The sequence below is a fragment of the Malus domestica genome, chromosome 10 (assembly GCF_042453785.1).
Source record: "Malus domestica chromosome 10, GDT2T_hap1".
Classification (NCBI taxonomy): domain Eukaryota; kingdom Viridiplantae; phylum Streptophyta; class Magnoliopsida; order Rosales; family Rosaceae; genus Malus; species Malus domestica.
In genome coordinates this window covers 26,733,449-26,758,315 of record NC_091670.1, presented here as the reverse complement: position 1 = coordinate 26,758,315, position 24,867 = coordinate 26,733,449, and the positions used below count along the sequence as shown (strand labels likewise).

The window sequence follows — 24,867 nt, the reverse complement described above, 5'->3', positions numbered from 1 at the left end:
ACCAAGAAATCAAAATGTAAAAAAAAAAAAAAAAGAACCAGGAAACGGACACTGCATTGTAGTGTCTGAATCAAAATGTAAAAAAAAAAACAAAAAAAAGGAACAACCAGGAAACAGACACTACATTGTAGTTTCTAAATAAAAATGTAATACAAGAAAAACAGGACAGGGAAACGAACATAAATAGTTGCTCAAAGAATGAAGCATAGAAGGCGTGTGAGTGATGGAAAAAAAAATGGAACTAGGAAGTTGAAGTGGATGTCAGCAATAATGGTAGATTCTGTAATGTTTGTTTATTTTAAATGCATTTAAATGTCATAATAGATGATTGACCTATTTATAATTAACATAAATATTGTTGATCTATTGTCAATATGGTAATTTTGTTTTGATTTTATACAAAATCACCCATAAATAAAAGTAAGCACATTGATCAATATTCAAATATTTAATCATTAACGATTACTTCATGTAATTTACAAAATATAATTTACATAAATGTTCTCTAACATTATCCGTAGAGGCAATAGTAGCACCAACAGGATCCTCTCCCGATTCTTTTGATAAGGGTCATGGAGATTTGTAAATCGTGTCCGTTCATTATATATTATGTGGTCAGTTTTTATCAAGTATTGTTTGTGTTTAATTTTAAATAAAAATATTTAAAATAATTTCTGACTGCACGATATATAATGAACAAATACGATTCGAATATTTGAAATCTTCACAAAAATATCCGACGAAAATCCGGATTTGTAGTAGCATATCTCATTTCTTTTGCTTTTGGGGTTCTGAGTTGTATGAGCGTCAAATGTTGTAATCACACGCCACTCTCTGTATGGCCTATATATAAAATGAATATATAGATAAATGCATGCATTGACAGAAAAGAACAGAGCAGAGTCAGCAGACACAACGAACCGACCCAGGTCCTCCAGAGAGCCCCCAAACCCCAATCGCAGCCCCTCTATCTCCTCTCCCTCGTTAGGCAATTGGGTCGGGTCCCACAGTCTGATGAGAGATTTCCAAATCCCTCAAAGACGAAGATCCACACATTCCAACATCAAACCCAGCCCTACGTATCCTTCTCCCATCCCCTTAAGCGTTTAGCCTCCTCCCCTTATACCTCCACTCCTCTCTGTTTTTCTGCTTCTCTTTGTTTCTGAACTCAATGGTTTGAATTTTTGTTAATTCTTTCATCTGGGTGCCTCCGGATTATTGGTTTTTCTCTTTGGTCCATCTGGGTAGCTCTGGTTTTGAGTATTTTATTGATTCGTCACTGCTTTTTTAAAAGATTAGGTTTTTTTTTTCTTCTTCATCTGGGCACCTTTGATTTCGATTGATTTCGCTGTGTGTTGCGGGGATTTGGAGTCCTGATTCGGGATCTGGGTCGGTGCTGTTTTTGGAATTGGAGGTCTGTCCATGGGCGCTTTGGATGAAGGGCATTTCTGCTCGGAGCTTGAGAACGGAGTGAAGCTGGGTTGCATTGAGCTGAGTTTCGAGGAAGAACCCGAAACCATAGCTATTGAGGATGCTGTTAAAGTTCTCATGCAGGGCCTGGGGGAGGATGTTAACAGAGAAGGTTTGAAGAAGACGCCTTTTCGCGTTGCGAAAGCCCTCCGAGAAGGAACAAGGGGTAATTACTTTCTTTACTCTGTTTTGTTTGACAAGGCGATATTTTAAACTATTCTAATTTGCAGAGGGGGAGGTTTGAATTTGAATTTTCTTAACTTTGTTCACTTGTTTTATTTTGGTATTTGCACGCTAAGTTTTTTCCCCATCTTGCGTCTGCTGATTTTGTTGTGTTATGTGGGCCATTTGGCAGCATTTTCTTTAATTCTTGTAGTACCTTTGAATTGTTGAGGCTTTTGGGTAGTTTGTTTTGGTTGGTAGTATTTGGACTTAGTAGTCAACAATTGAATAGTCATTGTTTCATAATTCGGAATCTCCATGTTAGTGCCAAACTAGTTGTGTTCCTAGTATCATGGACTCCATATGGAAATTGTTAGCAATGATACAAAATGCTTCCTGCTCACAGCCGGCCTCTGCAACTTATTGACCTCAGATTTCAGGATTGCAACTGTATGCATAATTTCCCGTACACGATTTTCATTTTCTTTTGGAACTTGAAAAACTTACTTTTCTTTTGGAATGCTCACAGTGTGCGAATCCCCTTTTAATCGCCCCTTTTTCTGTAAGTAAACGCGTAAGTCTAAGTTTATTCATTATGGCTACCAAAATCATCTAGAATGGCTTCTGTTTCTAGGTTGCTAGGGGCGAGGAATTGTGCCCCAACTATTTTACGAGGCTAGGTTCTTCGTTGGCATATATGTGTGTGTGTGTGCGCGCGCGCATTATCTCCAAGTTCAGAAGTTTTTCCCAATTTCCGTTGCGGAATTGATTCTTTATGCAGCATGAAGCATGTTTCCTGATTCACTCACCTACTTTTAATATGACATGGATGATATTGGTGGTGCTAATTTCTTTTAAAATATTCGCCTAAAAGAGAAGCTATCCCAAGCACTGATTTGGAAACTTTAATTATTTTCCAGGTTACAGACAAAAGGTTAAGGACATTGTGCAAGGTGCTTTATTTCCTGAAGCTGGCCTGGACAATGCAGTTGGTCATGCTGGGGGAGCTGGTGGACTTGTAGTCGTTCGAGATCTTGACCTCTTCTCATACTGTGAATCTTGTATGCTACCCTTCCAGGTTAGATGCCATGTGGGTTATGTCCCTTCTGGTCAACTGGTTGTAGGCTTAAGCAAGCTCTCTCGAGTAGCTGATGTGTTTGCAAAACGTCTCCAAGATCCCCAGCGTCTAGCAGATGAAGTGTGTTCAGCTTTACAGCATGGAATCAAAGCAGCAGGTGTTGCAGTCGTACTCCAATGTTTGCACGTCCATTTCCCAAATCTGGAATCTGTTTTCCTTGACTCGAACCACCAAGGATGGGTAGAATTACTGGTCAGCTCAGGTTCAGGAGTCTTTGAAAATGAAAATGCCAATCTTTGGGCTGACTTTTGGAGTCTGCTGAGATTCAGAGGCATAAATGTGGAGAAAACTCGCATGAGAGACACAAGCGATCACCATTGGTGTCCATCTCGTTCTTCTGCAGGTGCAATTGCTACCTCCGAGATGGAATCTATCAATCCGGGAATGGTCACTGCAGTAGCTTCAATCCTTAGGTCGTTGGGTGAAGACCCTTTAAGGAAGGAGCTTCTGGGAACACCTGCTCGTTTTGTGAAGTGGTTGATGAGCTTCCAAAATAGTAACTTTGATATGAAGTTGAATGGCTTCGTTTCTGGTAATGGAGATAGCTTCAAGGAAAAGCATATCCATTCCGAGCTGAACTTGTCATTCTGGTCTCAGTGTGAGCATCATCTACTTCCTTTCTATGGTGTTGTGCATATAGGATATATGTGCACAGAAGGATCCAATCCCATCGGAAAATCTCTTTTACAATCGATTGTGTGTTTTTACGGTTTCAAGCTCCAAGTACAAGAAAGACTCACGCGACAGATAGCAGAGACAGTATCACCACTGTTAGGTGGAGATGTGATTGTGGTTGTGGAGGCTAGCCACACCTGTATGATCTCTAGAGGGATCGAGAAGTTCGGAAGTAGTACAGCAACAATTGCTGTACTGGGTCGATTTTCAACTGACCCCGCTGCAAGAGCCAAGTTTATGCAGAGCATTCCAAACACTGCCGTTTCAGGACGATGATCCTAGTTCATCAACATATTTTATTAAGATATCCATTTTTCTCGAGCGATTTCTTTGCAAGGCGTTCGGTTTAGCCATTGTACCCCAGCTTGACCGTGATAAGTCGAAAGATCAAGCAATCTCGGCAGTCTTGCCCATTTTTCGTGTTGTCGGAATTCATTAGATGACTCCAAAGTTTTGGTCGTTTATCTTCTACTATCTGTAGCATAAGCCCTTGCAAGATTCCAAGCCTGTCTTTGTTTCAACGATTTTATTCTCTCAGTGCTTTTTCTTTGTGCGGTAGGTCTCGGTTCGAGACTTGGGAGCAGCCTCTTCATAAATGGGGGTAAGGCTAGCCGACATTCACCTCTCCCAGACCCTGCATAAAGCGGGAGCCTTGTGCACTGGGTACGACCTTTTAGTGCTTTTTCTTTGTTCCTTTTCTGGAATACCAAGGAAGAAATACTGAAAACGAATAATGCGTTGGACAGTTTTTTCAGATCGATTCTATGTGTTCGCCAAGCAACAGGAAAACCATACTACTACTCGAGCAAATGTATTTTGAAGTATTTGAAGATCTTCGGAAAATACGCGTAAATAGAACTTTGAGTAACCCTTGTTCACTGTGTTGTACTTTTATGGGTAAACGAAAGCGAATTCTAAAAAAGTACCAATATCAACGTCGTAGGTCAAAGCTAAAACAAACAATCTCAAACTAACACAAGGGATTTACGTGGTTCGGCGTAATGCCTACGTCCACGACCAAAGCACAGCGAAGAATTTCACTAAACAAATGGAGATTACAAAAGAGTGTTTAAACTCTCACAACCCAAATCTCACAAATTACAAACCCTAAACCAAACGAGCAAAGAACCCAAAACTAACGGAGAAGATTCTCCCAAATTGCTCTCTAACTCACAAACTCACAAATTGACTCTCACCAAATTGCCACACGAAGGAGCCAAACTAAATACACTAACCCTAAGGTCCTATTTATAGTGCATAGGACTTAGGTTACAATAAGAATCCTAATAGGAAGTAAATACAAATCCTAAACAAATAGGTAATTAACAAAATCTCTCCACCAAGGAAACTAACTAAGAAGTTAAAATCCAAATCCAAATAGGACACCAAAACCAAATAGGTAACGCAAACCTAATTTTTGCATCATCCTAATTTTGAGCCGTAAAACCCAACACACTGTCGTATTCAAAACTCGAAACAGGGTTTGCACGGACCAAATGCAGAGAATGAACAACATTACCAACGAAGGCGTTCGCTTGAAGCGAAATAGATTGAACGTGCATATACCAATTACAAAACCATATAAACATCAGCACTTAACAGGCGCATGTATACATATGTCCGACCGGGAACAATGGGATTATACTATATAGAAGTGAGTTATAAGACATTGAAACAAAATAACTTAGTCATCTAACCACAAGTGTTGGATTTTACTCCATTCGATCCTGATCTTCTGATGAAGTTTCGTTTTGGTCTGATGAAGTTTCGTTTTAATCTTGCGAAGTTCTACTCTCGGCAAAGGGCCATTGTAAATATGCTTTTCCGCTGAAGGATCATGCTGAACATGCTCTTGGAGCAAAGGGGATGAAGGCGGTGAAGGGGATGAAATCGGTGAAGGGTTGTCGTGAATATGTGCTTGGGGTGAAGGACCATGGCTATGCTGGATATGTGCTTGGGGCGAAGGATCATGCTGAATATGCTCTTGGAGCAAAGCGGATGAAGGCGGTGAAGGGGGTGAAAGGGGTGAAGGGTTATCGTGAATATGTGCTTGGGGTGAAGGGCCATGGCAATGATGAATATGTGCTTGAGGCGAAGGATCATGCTGAATATACTCTTGGAGCAAAGTGGATGAAGATAGTGAAGGGGGTGAAGGATTATCGTGAATATGTGCTTGGGGTGAAGGGCCATGGCAATGCTGAATATGTGCTTGGGGTGAAGGATCATGCTGAATATGCTCTTGGAGCAAGGTGGATGAAGACGGTGAAGGGGGCAAAAGGGGTGAAAGGTTATCGTGAATATGTGCTTGGGGTGAAGAGCCATGGCAATGCTGAATATGTGCTTGAGGCGAAGGGCAGTAGCCATGCTGAGTATGCGCTTGAGGCGAAGGGCAGTAGCCATGCTGAGTATGCGCTTGAGGCGAAGGGCAGTAGCCATACTGAATATGTGCTTGAGGTGAAGGGCCGTGCTGAATATCTGGAAGATGATTCATAGACCATATGTTTGTGGCGATGCTGAGGAATATTAGCAGGAGCATACACTGTAACAGTGACAAAGTATCAACCTGCATGTAATAACCACAATCAGCAAACGAACAAGGTACTGGAAAGATACGGGGAAAATCATAACAAACAGATGACAAATTACATCAGTGTTTGCAAAAAGTACAGACCTTTCTTCTACGAGGAAGATTTTTCTCGGCATGCTCAAGCGAATAGCGTATCATGTCAACTATTGTCAACTCAGTTACCGGATCACTGCTTTCTACTAGCACAAAGAGAAACATCTAATTTTGTAAAAATTAATTAATATGAAAACCATAACGGAGAAGGGGATAACTTCAAGGGTCACCTGGGATGTCAAAAATTTGAGTTGTAGGAGGAATACCAAGCAGTTCTCCCAAATGGACACGAACACGAGCACGTTCATCAAGTGAAAGTAAATCACCATGTGTGACGACAAGAAGGGGTTTATCATCTGGAAGAAAAAATGGAGACGTAGTGACTAGACACCTTAAATTCAAGTTTCCAACACTTCCCTTGCTTCAAAATATTGAAATGAAGATTGAGTCATAAAAACTCAGCATCCAAATACCTTTAAATGCCAAGTATCGAGAGTTGAAAGCTGAGGCGATCATTTCGGTATATCGTGTCTCTGCATCTTCATCGCTTTCCATTGATTTCAGAACTGAGAGGCCATTAACAACAAATATGACAAAATTAACGTTCCTGATCTCACTGGACAGATAACCATCATCACAAGCTTTGTACATCATCGTACTCCTCAAACTCTGACTGTCTGAATCCCTGAGAGTCAATTGAGTTCAATTGAAGTGAAGGAAAGTAAACAAATTCGTAAAGCCAAAATGAGAGTGCTGTACAGACTTGGAAATTCAGACCTTATAACAAGCTCCCCGTGACGAACACCATTTTCCATCCAGTGCTTCAGTATTATCATGTTTTCGAGTGAATTATCAGACAAACTACGGGTATCATAAAGGCAAAAAGAACTCGAACATCTTGGTATCATGTATCCGTGGAGGAAAAAAGTTCCATCTCCAACAGATGAATTATCTGGCACAAATGAAACAACACAGGTGAAGCTGTGGAACATAAATAACCAAGTTCATTCACAAAAAGCGTCTTTCATGATTCAAAACTGAAGCCATACATGATACTTGGGCTCTTTCACAGGCAAACTCGTCATCTTCAAACACTTTGGATATTCTATTTACAAGGCTGCTCTTTCCAGATCCTTTTGGACCAACCAATAAAAGCGTTGTCATCTTTGGCACATCATAATTCCTCGGCTTCACAGAACCTACCCTATCAATCCACGCACCCGGGCGGTAGCTGTAAAATTCATGAAGCCAAATCACTTCAAGCAAGCATATATAACCAATCTAGCCAATGTATACAATACAAAATCCTCAACACAGAAGATATTCTGAAATGATATCAAAGAAATGCCTTAATTTTCTGAAAATTCGAATTGATCTCAACGAGTTATTATTCCACTACACTGACCACAAATGACAAAAACCTTTTCTCCCCCCGGCATTTCAAATAACTTGAATATAGCTTGGGAATTCGAGGACAAAACATTCTATGAAAGATACCGGAATAGTTCTGATATGTCAATGTGCAAACAAATATTATACCTCAAGATTTTGCTCTTGGCTTCTTCCAAATCTTTGCTTCGAATCCGCAAGTCATCATAACCCTGCAAAATTTTCCTATAAACATTTTCCCTCCTCTGATCAGCTTCAAAATCCAAAGAAGCAGAAGAATTTTGACTTCCCAATCCGCCAAAATTTCGAAAAACCGGCCCATTTTGTTGATCCAGCACAGCATCCTTGACACTCAGACCATCACTGCTCCATTGAAAACCATAAACCACTTTTAAAGTTCAACTTTCACAAACAGTACATGTATTTAATACAATCACGACGGTCAGATATAAATTAATTCGATAGTAATTGTATTAAATACGTGTAACACGAACAAAAAATTGAAACATGGGTTCCGAGAATCACGTCCTATAGTTCAAAACCAAATTTGATCATGCGTTTTTCATCATAGTTTCTCGGGAACCAAACAGGAAGCAAGAAACCGAGAGGGACTATGGGAATACATGAGGTACCTGAGAATTTGTGATGAAAGTTGGGAGGAATCTTGGTGGAGTAAGAAGTCTTCTTCTTGCCCTGTATCTGTAATTTTACCATTACATTAAATAGTCGGTTATTAACTTCATTCACCCAAATCACATGTCGGAAAGCTAGCTTTTGGATCAGGTGATAATTTACCTCTGCCATCGCCACCCATGTCAGCTCCCTGGGAGTTGCAGTCTTCAGACACAGAGAGAGAGAGACAGAGAGAGAGAGAGTAACTAAATTCGCAGAATATCTTTTAGGAAGGATTGATTAACAGTTAAGGAACCAGGTTGACGAAGACGACGCGCCAGCCACGTGAAAAGGAGAAGATGCGCAAAGTGTTGCCACCTGTCGGGCATCACCCATTAATTTACATTTTCTTTTTAATTTAATCTTTTTTTTTTAAGAAAAACTAATGAAAAATATTTGAAAATTTTGAGTTTTAACGATAAGGACAAAATAGAAGGTAAAGTGAATAGTATCATGATTGATTTTTTAGTGTAAAAATATGATTTTTTTCATTAAAATGAACGATACCGAGAGCTTTTCGTTAAAATTTCATTTTTTTTTATTGATCATGTATTTAACCCATCTTATTTGGCAGATTTTACCTACATTTGTGGCTGTTTTGTAGATGCTTTACCGTTCTCTTTTAACTTTAACACAAGAAGATGATGGTTTTGTTGAGCCTGCACTGGTTTGTTCGGATGCTCTCAAACCGTTAATTCTGGGTTCCTTGATGTCTGCTTTACAATTGTTGGCTGGCACCTCCTCTGATAAAAACTCGGCAACAGTTTGGCTTGCTTCAAATTTCCTTCCATTTTTCACGATTTGACTAACGAGTGATCCGATAACAACCGATTTGTTAACTAATTAACTTAAAATCTGATAATTTTTCGTATCGTTTCGTGTCGTGTTAACAAGTCGTCGCCTTGTTATAAATTGCATTGATTTTATCTCAAACTCATGGCCAGATATTTAGTTGATTTTGACTTTAAAAGAAGAAAACAAAAAAAAATTCAAACCAATGGTTAACCGTTTGGTTCAATTCGTTTGGGTTGTTTGGGCTTCCATTTGGTTTATAAAAACAGAATTTTCCTGATAATGGGCCCCTCTATTTGAAAGTGGTTGCTCGTTGTTGTTTGTATCCTATTTATATTATCTTGTGTGTTGACAAAACCTTCCCTTTCTAATGTTCCAAACATATATTGGAAATTAAACGGATACATGATTTAATTTCTCCAATATAACAAAAAATAAAATAAATAAACATACATCATAGATTCTTAATATAAGATAATATTTCATGTCAGATCATTATATTACACACCTTGAAAATTTTCTTAATTTTTCGAGTTTGAGTTTAGATTTTGAGTTTATATATAATTTTAATAAATACATTGTCAATACATATTATAATCATCCTAAAACATTTTCCAACTTCTTTCGAGTTTAGAGTTCAGATTTGAGGTGTTGAAATTGTTTTGATGAGATTTTTCTTTTTATATGCAAAACTTTTCAAGTGCACTAATACATTGACTTCAGTTATTAAAACCGAAAGGTTAAACGTGCACCGAATAATTCAAGTTGATAACAACGTAATACTATGCATTGGTGCAAGGGCGGAGGCACTATAAGGCCTACCCTCACATTTTAAGGCTTTCTAAATATTTAGTATTATAATTTTTATTTTATTTTGTATTATTCTTCTTTTAGTTTACTCGAAACTCTTAAATTTTATTCACAAATAATTAAACAAGAGTTCTCCTTTTATTTGAAACTCCCAACAACACTCATTCAAAAACTAAATTTAACATCTTATTTTATAAACAAATCAATAACTATTAGATTTAAAATTTTAAAATCTAGTTTAGTTTTATCAAATAAAATTCTTTTATATTGCCAACCGAAGAATAATAAGCCTTGAGCTTCTCCTCTTCCCTTTCTTGAAATGTCATATATTTTGTTCTCCAAATTCTCAATCCATTCTCATTTTTTGTCCAAAAATTCCCAATATATTCTATATTAACTTGGATTGATGCTAGAGAGACTATCTACATATGTTGAGACCACGTGATGATATAGCGGTTAATGGTTGGACTACTTAGTTAAATCATTAAAGAAGAAATCTAATCATCAACAATCACATTATGTGGTCTCCAAAGCATGGTCTAAAACATTTTTCTCTAGCATTTTTCATTGAGTTGATATTGAGGGTTAATTGTTGGTTAATTTCAACATGAAAAAAATGCATTTAGCGCCTTGTAAAATTAAATTAGCCCACAACTCCAAGCATGTATTGTACTCACTTGTAACTATTATCTATTTTTTTAACATTGATTTGAGATCATTCCTAAAATAAAATTCTGATTCCGTCACTGTATTGATATATAATACAAGCGTCGAAGGATGCCTTGATGCGTGGTGTCCGCCCATTTGCAGTATTTACTCCAAGCCTATCCATTGCCTCGTTTTTCCCTTGCCTATCCACTCCCCGTCACCCGCCCGCTCGTTCACGCGTTGGTGAAAGAAAAACGTCACTTTGTTTAGTCAACCAAATGGCGTGTGGTTGCATCTGTTAACAGTCGGAAAAAGTAGATTTGCAACATTGTTTGAGCTTCAATTATGCACGAGTTAAGGCGTCAAGTGAGATCGCTAAGAGTTTGTCATTGAAGACAATCACAACATAATCCGATCTCAGATGCTAAATCGTCAACCGTCATATAATCCAGGGACGAGAATCAGCATAGATGATAACCGAAAAACGCATATATCCGAGTAAAAATTCAACTAAGAAGCACACGGGAAGGAGAATGCAAGTGTTTGGAAAATATATTGAAGATTGGCTTTACAATATTGAAGAATTAGAGTAAGAAAATTCTGAATACACTCTACATGTTCAGGGTACAATGACAGACTACATGAAAGTGCTCGATAAAACTCTATATTATCATGTGTGATAAATTACAGCACACGTCATTCGTTCCAATAGCAGTGTATCAAATCATCTCACTTAGAGGCAATGGCTTTGTGGAAAGGGAGGAGACACGGTCAAAAATCGACCATCTAAGATGTTTGGCTGCAGGGATGGGATGGAGTAACCAGCCGATTGTGGAACTCTGACTGTCGGATGTTGAATTGAACTGCGATAAAGGGGTGGGAAATTACAGATATCATGTTAGTCAATATGTTCCTGTGAATAAAACTCGCACTCGCACTCGCACATGCAAAATCCAACCACAAGACAACTACTATATATCATGCACAGCTTCTTGGTCCGTCGAAGTACAATCATAACCCATAGGAGAGATACGGTCACCACAGCCATAATTATTAAAGCAGAAATGAAACATAATTTTGTCCACCGTCACCACATACACTGTCTATACGATGAGCAGATTAAACATATTACTATTTAGGCACGTGAACTGACCTGAATGATAAAGAAAAGGAAGGATCTACTGGGGCACAAATTCCACCTTGATCTGGGGGCATAAGAGACCAAAAAACTGGGGAACAATTGCAACAGCACATCAGTTTCAAGAAAAGAGAAGCTAACAAGAGAAGGTAAATAGTTTTTTCTTGTCTTAATCCACATTTCTCTCCCTGATTAAGGTAGGCCTTCTAATCTGAAACGATGATATTAGAGAAAGATCCAAATAATTACCAGATCGTCCAGAACAATCTTCCAAACCAGAGCAAAATAATGCATCCTGAAAAATGAAATTAACATAATTCAAAACAACAGTAAAATATCTAGCATTTGGGTTCTAATGCTATGAGAAGCCACAAAAGTATCGGTGAAAGAAGCCCGTGCACTCACCTCTTTCATATGATGAGGTGCATCGTGGCCCACATCTGCAGGGAACAATTGCATAGTAAGATGAGTATAGCCCTCCAAAAAGATACATAAAGAATACTCTAATTATGAAATAAAGAGGAGAAGAATGGAATCATCTCCAGTCAAACACAAATGATTTTAAACTTGAAATTCCATATCATGAAATCTAAATAATGATGCATGGCAGCATGGGAGACAAAAGAATGTGCTATGTAAATGAAGCGAATCATGTGCTACCAGAAGATAATGTCCAGAGGATGAAATAAAGTAGGTTCCACCATTCTGGGTTACCCTGAACCTAACTGGATGAGAAAAGCTAAAACAGAAGCTAGCATGCAAAGCACCGTTCTGGGTTACCCTGAACCTAACCGGATGAGAAAAGCTAAAACAGAAGCTAGCATGCAAAGCACACATTGCAATAAAACCAAAAACCTTTTTGGCAATAATTTGTTTTAAATTTCCTGTTTCCATCCCAATCCATGCCTTAAATACTGAGACCACAGGGACAATGATAATTACCGAAGTCTGGAACGCTAGGCTTCACAGCTAACGTCAAGCCAAGAAAGCAGTCCTCAGGTTCAGCACCAAAGTCAGATAGTTTCAACTCAAGTGTTGGGTTTGCCCCTGTGAATAAGGCAGAGAAAAAAACAGATACATTGAAAAAGATAATAAAATGAAAAATATTATTATTGGGCATGAATAAGGGAGGTAGGTGCGCAAGAAAGAAAGGGGAAAGGGAAACCTTACCCATGTTACTCAGCTTCAGGTCAAGTGAATCAGGGAGTGAATGAGGAATCCAGCCCACCTATTAGTAAGTTGATCACGTTTATAACATAGAACAGCGTAGAAGAGAAGAAAACTTGAGAACACATATTACCTGGAAAAAAGGATGTTGTAATGATTCATCTGCAGTTGGCCTCCTTGATGGATCCCATGAACATAGTTGCTGCAAAGAGTCAAGAATGCAAGTTAATAAAGCATTAAACAGATATTTATAGTAATTAATGATGGGCGAAAACTGTATAAAAATTCTCACCGAGATCAAATCAATAGCTTCTGGGCTTGCATTTGGAATGATATCGGAGAGGTTTGCAGGCAAGATCTATTAAAAATATAATATGGTGAGTGAAAGCCGAGCAATATGAATTGATGGTAACAAATCTATGCAAAAGCTTACCTTCTCATAATTGATAAAGCTATACAATCGAGAGGCATTTGTCCCTTCAGGAAAGACAGTCAAGTCTGGAGTACCAAGCACACAGCAGATCTTGAAGAATTGGTCTATCTCACTGGCCATTGAAGAAACTAATTTTGTAAGATGTACAGAAGAAGTTCTTCAACATATTAGGGTTACTAAAAATGAAAAACTTAGCACACATCTATAATGCACTTATTTTTTAAGTACATCACAACAGGTAGAAATAAATGGACTTTGAGGTAACTTCTAATGAATCGTTTTTACTCACATTTTTCTCACCATGACCAAAAACAATAAATATCGAATAGAATAACCACCTTTCACCAGGGAAAATTGGGGATAAAGTGAAAAGCTCAGCTAGGATTGCACCAGCTGCCCACATGTCTGCATATGTTTTCATTTGTTAATCACCAAAGAAGCGCAAAGGAATAATCAACCTCACGCTTGATATAGAAAAATCTCATGCAGCCTAATCATTAGATACACAACACCAGAATGGCCCTCAATTAAAACTTTTTCACACAGAAATTACAGAACTTCTGGGCGAGGAGCTGTTCAATTCATCCTATTGCCAATCATACTGAACAGGAGTTCAATGAATAGGTAATAAAGACCATGCTTACCAACTGCAGGAGTGTATAATTTGGACTGCAACAAGACTTCTGGTGCTCGATACCTAGGATGCCAAACAAGCACCATAAAATTTAAGAGATTAGAGTGCATGCAAAGACATTAGCACACAATAAGATAACACAACTCGACATTAACCCACCCCACCCCCCCAACCCCCCTCTTCCCCCTCCTCCTCTCCAAAACCATGCACTCAGAAATGCAAAAAATAAAATACAATGATTGAAGATGACTAACTCACCAGCGTGTGGAAACATATTCAGTGTAAGGAGGCATCGATGATGCTTCTCGAGCCAAACCAAAATCGGCAATTTTAAGAACGTCGTTTGTCACCAACAAATTCTCTTTATGGGAAACAATCGTGTTCGATTAATTTCTTAAGAAACAAAGATACAGAGATGCATGGGAACACAATATTGCCAATATGTTTTACCTGGCTTTAGATCTCGGTGAAAATATCCACTTTTATGTAGGTGACTAAGTCCATGCAGCAGTTGAGACATAAAGCTACGAATCTCATCCTCCAAAAAGGGTCTTCCTTGTTCTTTCATTATTTGGTACAAATTATAGTTCTGGAAACATGAACTTTTGAAATCAAACACAAACATCTTCCATAATGAGATTAACTTGACCAACTGGGGTTCATCAACTTTTAAATTAAGAGCATGATATCATTTTGTGTGAGATATAAGATATAAAATAAACAAAATTAATCACAGATTAATGAGAAGGTAGAAGGTCTCTCACCATGTATTCAAAAATGAGGAACACCTCATTATTTTCCCTGACAACCTCCTTTAACTTTATGATATTTGGATGATATAATTTACGAAGGACCTGGGAAAAAAGAATTTGACTTGTATCAATGGAAACAACCAGATGACATTATCTATTTCATTTAGCAATATGTAAAAGGTAAAAGCTCATATTTATGCATATGGCACAACAATATTGAACAGTTAAAGTTACCACAGGACATACCTTAATCTCTCGTAACCTCCAGTATTCCTCCCAGAAAAAGAACTTCCTCTTCATCTTCTTGACAGCAACCTGAGGTTAGAAAGGTAAAATAAAACTAGGAAGGATTTTATTTTTTTATAAATGCCTACACTGTTCTCCTAACTAATTCACTCATATAATGATATAATAGAGACAACAATAAATATTAATTACGTCTTCTCCCTCAATACCTGTTTAAACCACAAGATCGATAAAATCAAAAGCATATGACCAAAGTTCACAAGGGTTAAATGCAAAAACAAATAAATTCACAGGTAAAAATCAAACAAATCTTAAAAGAAGTAATCATTTCTTTAGTAAAAAGAACCATACAATCTCATTTGTTCTCCAATCACGAGCCTTATATACACAACCACAAGTGCCATCACCAAGCTCTTCCAAAATTTTATATCTGGAAAAAGAATTCAAATAAACAAAAAGCTATAAGAATAAAAAAAAATGAAAACCTTTTGATTTTAGACGATTCAATGCACTAAAAAGCAACTAACCTTTCCATTTTCAAATGTGAACAATATACAGTCAAACAATCGTTCAGTGGAATTTAAACAACCTCCAAAAAGAGGTGTCTTCACTGACAACACAGTTTTGGTCACTGGTTTGTAGGCATTGTATAGTGCTTAAGTCTAGCATCAAGCATTTGGCTTCCTTAAGTATCCACTTGTCATTGTAGGAGCGGTTCACAATCGGGAAGAAGTTTATAAACATTTTGCAACCCTCCACGTGAACTCCAGGGACCAAGCATTAAACTCAGCCGAAGAGCGTTAATCCATTTTCTTTACACCTACTAACTTACAGCCTCATATCAAAAACCGGGGCAATTGATCTGCAGTAGATGGCAAAGAAAGAAGTTTAATTCAACTTTAACAAACCCAACCATTCAACATCAAACAAAGATCATGTCTTTTAATAGCTACGAGCCTACAAATCACTGTTTGCCTTCTCGGTCAACACAAACAAAGCACGCAGAAAGAAAAACGGAACCGAATAAAAAACTATACAATATTTTGGTTTCCCAAGTTAAACATCTTAAGTTCGTTAGAATTGCAAGATCAAAGCCTATTCCCTTCGTTATTTCAATCTTACAATGAACTCTACATCAAGTCAAAATTTTGACGCCTTCCCCATCCTATATACCTTGTTCAAAGATCAAACAACGAAATTTTCGAACATAACAAATCTACTCAATCCATATCCCCTCCCCTCCTATCAATTCAAATCCTAAACATGAAACTACATACTAAAATTAGAAAACAAATCCAAATACACTAAAAAGATTCAAACTTTACGACATCACCATATACAAAATTTAAAATATCACCATATAATTTGGTACTATTTGATTAAAACCCAACAATCAACTTCACTAATCCAACCCTTTTTAGATATATTGGTACAAAACCATCAAAGAGTAGAAACCCAGAATTCAATTTTCTTTCTTCTGCTTTTCCTGATTTTCTTAGCAACCAAACAGCCCCGAAATGAAAACCTCAAGTGTATTTCAATTTGCAAACAGCTAAAAAAAAACAATCCAAAAAGTCATAACCTTGCACAAAATAATAATAGAAAAATTGAAGGATGAACTTACAAATTTACAATTGATGCTAATAAATTGAGACAACCAGATAAACAATTAGGCGAGAAGGATAAACAGATCAACAATGCACAAACAGTTTTCCTAGGAAAATTAAGAGGGAAAATTTCATAGACAAAATTTTCGTTTGAGAGGAGAGAAAACTTGTCAAAGAGAGAAAAATTGGATTGCTGGTGAAGCCTTGTGAGGGAGAAGGATTCCGCATAAGAAGCAAAGGAAGAAGAAACCAAACAAATATTTTTATTAAAATTCGAAATATTATTAATTAATTGTTTCTAATGATTTTATCGGTTCGTTATATAATTATAATTATAATAAAAATAGAGAAGTGTTATTAGCACTCTAAAAATCTTATTTTATACTCTTTATAAATGTATTTTTTTTTCATAATATAGAAAGTTTGGAGTATAGAATGAGATTTTTTTAGTGCTAATAACAATTCTCTAAAAATAATCTCTATTAATTAATGAAACACACTTTGTCAACCAAAAGAGGGTAAAAAGATAATTTAGTCATCTATCACACAAAAAAATGATGGGCAATAATGTAATTTTACATATTCAAATTTTACTGTTTTTTATTGAAACCTCACCTACAAGCATGGTCTAAAATATCGATGATATCGGAAATATCGGTAGTCCAAAAACATGGAAATTTCTATGGAAATATCGGAATATTATCGATATCGATAAAAATTGAATAAAAACCACGAAAATTGTAAGAAAAACTTGGAAATTTTTATTGAAACTTTGCAAGATGTTAATTTAGTTCATTATCTATTAGTTTATCACAAAAAATTGGAACGAAATGCATTGCATGATGAATTTAACTGATTTAAGTTGATTATATAGCAAGCTGGCAAACATTATGAGTGTAGAAAATATGTAGTAATTAATGAAAGAAGTTTAAACATACCATAATCATTTATATATAATGAATTAGTACAATATTTTACACTTTTATACATTGCATGGTAAAATACATAAGTAACTTAGTAGTACATAGAATTCCTATCAAGGTCTAAATATATCGGAAATATCGGAAATATCGGTAGTCCAAAAACACGAAAATTTAAATGAAAATATCGAGATAATATCGATATTTTAGACATTGCCTACAAGTGATGTTAAAATATCTCTAATATTTAAAATAAAAAAATCAAAAATCAAATCAAATCAAAAACAAAAACTTCCGACTCCCCCCCCCCGTTCTCTCTCTCCCCATCTCTCTTCCTCATTTTCTAAAAAAATGGGTTCATACACACAAAGCGTGTAAGCAAATGCTAGTTATATATAAAGCCAACAGCCTAATGAACAGTATTTTTTGGTGTCACAAGCTTCACCAAAAAAATTGAACAAAAATACCCTCGAACAAAAAACTTCAAAAGCAACCCAAAATAATGCATAAAATGTGACAAGGTATTTTCGTTATTTTAACAATATATTTTTATTTTTTATAATTTGTACCTCACAATATGCTAGTAATAATGTGATTCAATCAGTTGTTCATTAAATATTATTTTTTTTATCTTTATCCACGTTCAAAACTTCTTAAGGCACATGTAATGCACCGATAAAAAAAGGTGATAATGTAACTAAATTAGTTGTCAAATAATTAATTTTTTTTTAACAAACGATATTATCTATACTAAAAGAGATGAGTGTAGGTTTAGCCTCACAATGAGCTTGTAATAATGTGATTCAATCAGTTGTTTATTAATATTATTTTCTCTATTCTTAATATAAATTTAATAGAAACTGATTTTATTATGCATATTTAGCTGCTTTAATTGGTTTATAAGGAGTTTCTTCTAGCATGATCTAAGATTATTAATTGATTTCAAATATTTGACTTTCCTTTTGTCAATTTACACATATAAATATATTTAAAACGTATAAGTTGTGCTTAACACGTCAAGCACGTTCAGTATAATTAAAAATAGGGAGACTTTGGATGCGGTCCCTAGTTATGAACAATCTTTGACTGAAACTTTGTTGGTTTTTAATTTTTGATCCAAGTCCCTAAAATTAATTGATAATTTATTTCTATGTACGTTACTATATTTTTTAAATTAAAAATTAAAATTTATAGTTGTTTATATTAATGAGATTTTAAATAAAAAACATAATTTGTGGGATTAAAAATATTAAAATATAAATATACTATTGTGTGTGTGTGTGTAAACATGGGTACATTCATAAAAAATAACCAAAAAATTATTGTATCAAAACATGGGTACATTCTTCAAAATGGGTACATTTAGCAAAAATAAAAATGGGTACAAATAAATTAAAAAATATGGGTACAATACAAATAAAACTTTAAAAAATATGGGCACAAAAAGAAATTAATATATGGGTACAAATTAAAATTGAAAGGAAAATTGGTACAAATTAAAAAAGGGTTGCAAATTAAAAATGGGTACAAACTAAAAATAAAAATATATGATAAAAAATTTAGCCATAAATATAAATATACTAATTGTAACATTTTTAATATTAAATGAATATATTTATAAATAAAAAATATTTTATTATTGAAATAATTAATGATATTATTAATACAAAGGACCTTGATCAAAAATTAAAAAGTACTAAGGTTTTAATCAATAGAGTAGTAAAAATAAGGATGAAAACCTAATTACTCCTTAAAAATAATACCGGAAAGAGTAATGCTTTTGGTTGTGGTGGGGAAGAATAGTGGTCCAGGTGGTCCCGCGGCTTATTCATTAGTTAGGGACTTTATTGTCCCAAAATTAAAATTTTTTTTGTTGGATTTAATTTTTAATTCTTAATTTATTATAAAGTAGATTACCATTTCCGAGATCTTGGGTTTGAAATTTTGAATCCATATTTTTGTCCTTTAGATGAATTTAGTGTAGATTACACATCGTTTGTCAAAAAAAAAAAAAAGGTCTTATCTAAGATGGTCAGAAATTTTACAAAGTTAGTACTGAATTTTGCTTTCCTTTTTAATAAAGAAAACAAATTTCATATATTTCTCATCCATAGCTAAAGAGCACCACTGTACAAAACAATTGAAAATCTGGTCTCTTTTCTATGGAGATTCTAACACATAACCGTCGTATATCACCCTGTTAATATCTCTCATCACGTGATATAGCCAGCTCGCTTGTACCCAAGAGAGTTAGATAATTGGCCTCTCTCCGCAACCCATTTGCTCAATTAGTTTGAGAATGTGAAGGCAATCCTCAGGTTCCTCTTTCTTTACTAGGATTTCCAAATATGGCAAAACTGAGGACTTTTCCTTGATATCATTGTGTCTTAATAGTTCAGAGAAAAGTTCTTCACCTTGTTCAGCCCTCCCTTCACTGTAAAGTCCCTGAATCACCGAACAATATGATAACACGGATGGAACAAACCCTTGATTCAGAATTGTTGTCATGAAATCGAGGCAATGATCATATCGGCGCTCCTTGCAATAACTGTTGATGAGTGCACAAACAGCCTTCTGAGGAAACACGCCGCATTTTAGTACTTTGTTGATGATATGATCTGCTTCTGCAACCCTTGCTTCCCTGCATAATCCCATGACAACAAAGTTGTACAAATCCATTGTAGAGCAGCCACATTTTCTGACCTTTTCTTCAAGACTGAAAGCATGTTCAATATCCATATTTTTAAAAGCATAGCTAGAAATGCAATTGTCGTCAATGTCCTTCGGAAGTAATGGTGTAGCATCTGTAGAAGTGGAAGACATATATGAACAGGCATCTTCCTTGGCCTCGTTTGACAAAACAAGACCTGCAAGAAGCGCAGAATAGATTCGAGCGTTTGGCTGAAAACCTTTTTGAACCATAACACTCAAAATCTCAAAGGCATGATCCAACCTACCAGCATTAACAAGACCTTTAACTAATACAGTATATGTAACGTGGTTTGGAGGTATACCGAAATCAGACATGCTAAAGAGAAGCTTTTCTGCTTCCTCCACTCTTCCGTTCAAGCAGAGACCATTGATCACGACTGTGTAGGTGTAGACATTTGGAGGGCGGCTAGTTCGCCTCATCAAATCCAACATTTTTAGTGCACACATAATATCACCTGTTTGGCAAAGCCCATCGACTAGTATTGTATAAGTCACAACAGATGGAACTGATCCATACTTCAGCATCTTCCCCAACATTGCCTGTGCCGCATGCACCTTATCATCTTTGCTGAGAATATCAAGAAAACAATTGAAAGTGTGTGGTGTTGTCAATTTCTTCTTCTCCACCATCTTCTCAAAAAGCATCGATGCGTTTCCAATTTCGTCATTCTTGCAATACCCGTCAATAAGAGCCGTCATAGTTACTTCATCAGGGGAAATCCCCTTCTTTACCATTAAACCTAAAATGCTGCTTGCATTCCCTGGTCTCCCTTGCTTACAGAGGCCATCAATCAAGGCAGTGAAAGAAAAACAATCTGGTTCAATACCAAATGAGCTCATTGACTTAAACGTTTCAAAAGCCAATCCAAGTTGACCTTCTTTGCAAAACCCATCGATCAAAATATTGTAGGTAACCCTATTTGGTAACAAACCATTATCAACTATTCTTTTCAAAAGAAACATGGCTTTGTAAGTTTTATAAACCTTGCATAGCCCTTCGATGAGCTCATTGTAGGTTCGAATGTTAGGCTTACATAGTCTTTTCTCCATCACACCAAGGAGCTCAAAAGCAGAAATTACGCGTCCTTCTTTGCAGTATCCATTTATCAGTGCATTGTAAGTTACTGTGCCAGGAAAAAGCTCATCTGCAAGCATCTTTCTGAACATTCCATTTGCCTCCTCAATCTTTCCTTCCCTGCATAATCTATCAATCAATACGGTATAAGTATGAACATTCGGTTTACAACCCTTTGTAACCATCTCATCAAGCAACCCTAAAGCCTTATCAGTCGACCCAATGTCACACAAGGCCTTGATGAGTACAGTAAATGTACGAGTACTAGGCTGGCAGCCCTTCTCACTCATCTCTTCTTTCAGACGAAAAGCTTCATCAAGCTTATCAATTTCACAGTAACCATGAACCAAAATCGAGTACGTCACCGAATTAGGCTCACAACCATGACTCTTAGACATTATATCGAACACCCGGGAGGCCTCCTGGAGATGACTCTCTCGACAATTACCCAACACCAAAGAAGTACAAATATGAGTGTCCAACCGAAACCCGAGTTTCAAAACCCTACACACAAACATTTCAGCAGATTGCACAAACCCATTTTTGCATAGAGCATTAATTACATTTCTGTAGTCAATAACACCAAGAAGAAACCCATCACTAAGCATCTTTTTATACACCAAAAAAGTCAAAAACCCCAAATCCAACCTAGCTAAAGACATCAAAAGGCTACTATAACAAGGATAACTCAACCAAGATCCAACCTTTCGCATATTTTCTAACGCCCCCATCAGCCTCATAATCTCAGGCTCACTATTGTTTAACTCCTTGATTAACAAAGCAATGGCTTTCTGAGCAAGCCCATATAAACTTTCACAAGAAACCAACAAATTCAACAGAGCGATTCTGCTATCCAAATCATAACAATAAGTAGAATGCTTACAAACCCACTTGAAAAAGCGAACCCCGAGTTCGGTGTCGCCGCCGTGGAGCTGTAAAACCTTGGCGGCTGCTTGTGGTGCCATGTGGGAGACCATAGACTTGAGAAGACTGCTCCTTTCCCAATTGGGTTGCTGAATCAGAGACGATACGCGAGAAGTCGTGTCATCTGAGCTTTCTGGGGCTGCTCGGCTGCCGGAAGATTGGTATGCGACGGAGGAAAGCGTCTGAGGAAGTTCGAACAAATAGGGAGCTCTCAGAAGGACGTTTCGGACATTGTTTGTGCGAACCAACATGCAGAGAGAGATAGTGAGGAGTGAGAGAGATGAGAATCAAATATTTTGCATTCTGCAAACTGAAAAGAAGGGATGTTTTGGAGGGCTGTCTTTGATTAATTTTTGAAAGAAAAGAATTTGATTTTCTTTTGTTTTTGTTTTTATTTCTGCCTTTGAAAACCCCTTAGCTTGCGGAAGAAGAACATCTTGATCCTTGGGCAATGGGCACAGTTTTCTTTCCAATGGGTTTGGTAAAATATGAGTCCTAGACTGAACTAGGGCCATGATGGTTTCCAATCATGTTATGTTATTATTAGGGATGGAAAAAAATACCGAAAATTCGAAACCAAATTGAAAAAAATCTCAAAACTGAACAAAAAAAAATCTCAAACCAAAAATCCTGAAAATTTCGGTACCCAATCCCAAACCAATCTCGAAATTTCGGTTTGGGAATCGGTCTCACATTTTCATTCGTTCAGTAATCCCGAACCGAATCGAAATAAAAAATATATATTATTTAATTTTAAATATATATATTTGGAATTGTAACAGCCGTCAAATTTGGTTGAGACTTAATCTCAACCGTTGAATCTAAATAAAACCCTCACTCAGTCACTCTCACTCTTGACCTCACCTCACCCTGCTCTCTCATCCTTGCCGATTTCTCTCGATCTTTCTCTTCCTCCTTATTTGCCGTCTTCGAATCCGGCCACATCACACTAGCGACTCACCTCTCTCTCGCCTGACCTCTCTTATCTCTCTCTCTCTCTCGACTTCTCATCCTTCACTGAAAAACACGTTGCAGGAATGGCAGCAACTCAGGTGATAACGTCCTCGATCCTCACTAAGAGTTTGACTTTGTTTGAAGGACTTAGGGTTTCGAATTGGGGGCTCAGGTTAGGAGGAGGATGTAGGTCCGTCTGACTATCTCTTCACTCTGTCTCTGTCTCTCTCTCGATCACTGATTCACCGTCGCTCTTTGATTTCAATTTAGGTTTTTAATGTAGGTTCAGATGATTTCAATTTCTATCTAGATGATTTGGATTTTGATGCAGGTTTGATTTCGGGAAATACCGAAAACATTTTGGGAATCCCAAAATTTTGGTTCGGGATCAGTTGTCGAATTCTCGTCCCAAAAAAATTCGGTTTGGGATTTGGTACGCCATTTTCGGTTCGGTATCCCATACCGAACTAGCCCTAGTTAGTATTGTTGTGTGATCAATTTTTATTCACATTACAAATAATACCATAAAGTTCTAAAATTGTATTAGTTTATATTTGACCATCCTATTTTCTATTTAGGTTAATGACGGATTTAGGATTCTCTTCCCGCTTTTTTTCTACTCTCTCCTCTTATTTAAACAATTATGATTAAGTCACGTCAACGTCTTATGTTGACTTATTTATAGTGAAAGAGACAAAGTGACAAGTGTGAGAAGATGAGAGGAAAGGGAAGGGAAATTGGATGAGAGAAAATCCTACTTCGTTGATGACCTATTAGATGTAGGACTCTTCTTTCTCGAGCTCTAACAATAAACATACAATCCTACATAAGAAATATAAAAGGCTTTTTATCCAAAATGATTTCTGAGATTAACATAACTCCTCATTTTGGTTTTAGTCACATGACTATTTTTTGACAATAATCATACAATCCTACCTAAGAAATATAAAAGGCTTTTTATCCTAAATGGTCCCTAAAGAATTATAAAGGGTTTTTTATTCACATGACTATCTCAATTCACATATTTCAATTCAAGGCCCAAATTCAAATAAGAAAAGTAATTACTCATCTCAACATATCCATACTAGAAACTAGCCAATTATAAACATTCCCCGGGAGGGGGGCTAAAATTAAAGCTTAGGGAGAAATTGAAAAATTATAAAAGTTTAGTGAGAAATTGACAAATTATAAAAGTTTAGGAGAGTAATCGACTAAAATTAAAGTTTAGGGAAAAATTGACAGCTCCTTATAAGTTTGAGAGGAAATAGGCAAATACCTCAAAAATAAAAACCCCAAACTCTTCTATGTTCAGTCACCCCAACCTCGCATCCATTCAAAGCCCAAAATTTGAAGAAACGCCAACCAGCAGAACAAGTAAGGTTAATGAAAGAAAAAAGGGATGGAGGGAGACTTAGATTCTTTTAGAAGGTTGTGGGGTGGGTGGCATAAATGACAGAAAAAAGGGAATCGTGGGTACTAGAGGTTTAGATATGAGATTACATTTGCACGGTAGCGATGAAGAGGGAAGTATAGAGTCTCTCTTTTAGAATCTATGTAGCCTGAGCTTTTATAATTGGTCAGTTTATAATATGAATTTGTTGAGATGAGAAATTGCTTTTCTTATTTGAACTTGGGCGTAGTATTAAAATAGGTGAACCGAGATGGTCATATAAATTAAGTCACAAGTAAGGCTAATGAAATGGCATCACAACCCCAACATATTGCTGGAAAAAAAAAGGCCCATGGAGAAGATTCATAGTTGTCCACATTAGGGGATAAAATTTAAACAAAAAGTGTACGGAGTGAACTATCTGAAGAGAAGAAGAGGAAGGAAAAAAATATGTTGCCCACATTAAGGATGAAATTACCTTTTTTCTCCTTGCCATGTGTTGTGCACATGACCAAGATGGATAGAAAATTGGATGAAAA

At 36.5% G+C, this 24,867-nt stretch overlaps 4 protein-coding genes across 6 annotated transcripts; 1 reads left to right on the top strand and 3 right to left on the bottom strand.

The window, feature by feature from the left end:
* Nucleotides 1-871: 871 nt before the first annotated feature.
* LOC103422191 (GTP cyclohydrolase 1-like) lies at nt 872-3,982 on the top strand. The gene is made up of 2 exons (XM_008360228.4): nt 872-1,636; nt 2,553-3,982. Exons 1-2 carry the CDS (start codon nt 1,423-1,425, stop codon nt 3,719-3,721), a joined length of 1,383 nt encoding a protein of 460 aa, XP_008358450.2. The 5' UTR covers nt 872-1,422; the 3' UTR covers nt 3,722-3,982.
* A 978-nt stretch (nt 3,983-4,960) lies between these two features.
* Nucleotides 4,961-8,405, bottom strand: LOC103445369 (uncharacterized). Of its 2 annotated transcripts, none has more exons than XM_008384368.4 (9): nt 8,250-8,405; nt 8,087-8,153; nt 7,605-7,817; nt 7,115-7,296; nt 6,843-7,017; nt 6,539-6,750; nt 6,296-6,421; nt 6,117-6,211; nt 4,961-6,008 (listed from the first exon to the last, which is right to left on the bottom strand). In XM_008384368.4, the coding sequence occupies exons 1-9, from the start codon at nt 8,266-8,268 to the stop codon at nt 5,130-5,132; spliced, it is 1,968 nt and encodes a 655-aa protein (XP_008382590.3). In that variant the 5' UTR covers nt 8,269-8,405; the 3' UTR covers nt 4,961-5,129. The 2 variants fall into 2 exon arrangements, with proteins under 2 accessions (XP_008382590.3, XP_008382591.3); XM_008384369.4 differs by having other exon boundaries at nt 6,117-6,208.
* A 2,500-nt stretch (nt 8,406-10,905) lies between these two features.
* LOC103445370 (serine/threonine-protein kinase MHK-like) lies at nt 10,906-16,673 on the bottom strand. 2 transcript variants are annotated; one of them, XM_008384370.4, is made up of 18 exons: nt 16,371-16,673; nt 15,274-15,608; nt 15,098-15,176; nt 14,747-14,815; nt 14,513-14,602; nt 14,199-14,337; nt 14,007-14,109; nt 13,759-13,811; nt 13,453-13,519; nt 13,115-13,226; nt 12,974-13,039; nt 12,815-12,883; nt 12,685-12,742; nt 12,457-12,561; nt 11,920-11,954; nt 11,764-11,809; nt 11,530-11,605; nt 10,906-11,239 (listed from the first exon to the last, which is right to left on the bottom strand). In XM_008384370.4, the coding sequence occupies exons 2-18, from the start codon at nt 15,279-15,281 to the stop codon at nt 11,110-11,112; spliced, it is 1,305 nt and encodes a 434-aa protein (XP_008382592.3). In that variant the 5' UTR covers nt 15,282-15,608; nt 16,371-16,673; the 3' UTR covers nt 10,906-11,109. The 2 variants fall into 2 exon arrangements, with proteins under 2 accessions (XP_008382592.3, XP_017190786.3); XM_017335297.3 differs by having other exon boundaries at nt 12,685-12,697; nt 16,371-16,647.
* A 2,639-nt stretch (nt 16,674-19,312) lies between these two features.
* On the bottom strand, nt 19,313-22,458 carry LOC103445368 (pentatricopeptide repeat-containing protein At3g07290, mitochondrial). Its single transcript, XM_008384367.4, has one exon. It carries the CDS (start codon nt 22,233-22,235, stop codon nt 19,524-19,526), a length of 2,712 nt encoding a protein of 903 aa, XP_008382589.3. The 5' UTR covers nt 22,236-22,458; the 3' UTR covers nt 19,313-19,523.
* Between the last annotated feature and the right edge of the window lie 2,409 nt (nt 22,459-24,867).

What these genes read in the sequence shown, in the direction of transcription:
- LOC103422191 (XM_008360228.4), top strand. Translation starts at nt 1,423, where the DNA reads ATGGGCGCTTTGGATGAAGGGCATTTCTGCTCGGAGCTTGAGAACGGA. An exon ending in CCTCCGAGAAGGAACAAGGG is followed by an intron (nt 1,637 to 2,552) that starts GTAATTACTTTC and finishes ATTATTTTCCAG; the next exon opens with GTTACAGACAAAAGGTTAAG.
- LOC103445369 (XM_008384368.4), bottom strand. An exon ending in GCCAAGAGCAAAATCTTGAG is followed by an intron (nt 7,297 to 7,604) that starts GTATAATATTTG and finishes TGAATTTTACAG; the next exon opens with CTACCGCCCGGGTGCGTGGA. An exon ending in TCGATACTTGGCATTTAAAG is followed by an intron (nt 6,422 to 6,538) that starts GTATTTGGATGC and finishes TTTTTCTTCCAG; the next exon opens with ATGATAAACCCCTTCTTGTC.
- LOC103445370 (XM_008384370.4), bottom strand. An exon ending in GCTTTATCAATTATGAGAAG is followed by an intron (nt 13,040 to 13,114) that starts GTAAGCTTTTGC and finishes TATTTTTAATAG; the next exon opens with ATCTTGCCTGCAAACCTCTC. An exon ending in TACAACATCCTTTTTTCCAG is followed by an intron (nt 12,743 to 12,814) that starts GTAATATGTGTT and finishes ACTTACTAATAG; the next exon opens with GTGGGCTGGATTCCTCATTC.
- LOC103445368 (XM_008384367.4), bottom strand. Translation starts at nt 22,235, where the DNA reads ATGTTGGTTCGCACAAACAATGTCCGAAACGTCCTTCTGAGAGCTCCC.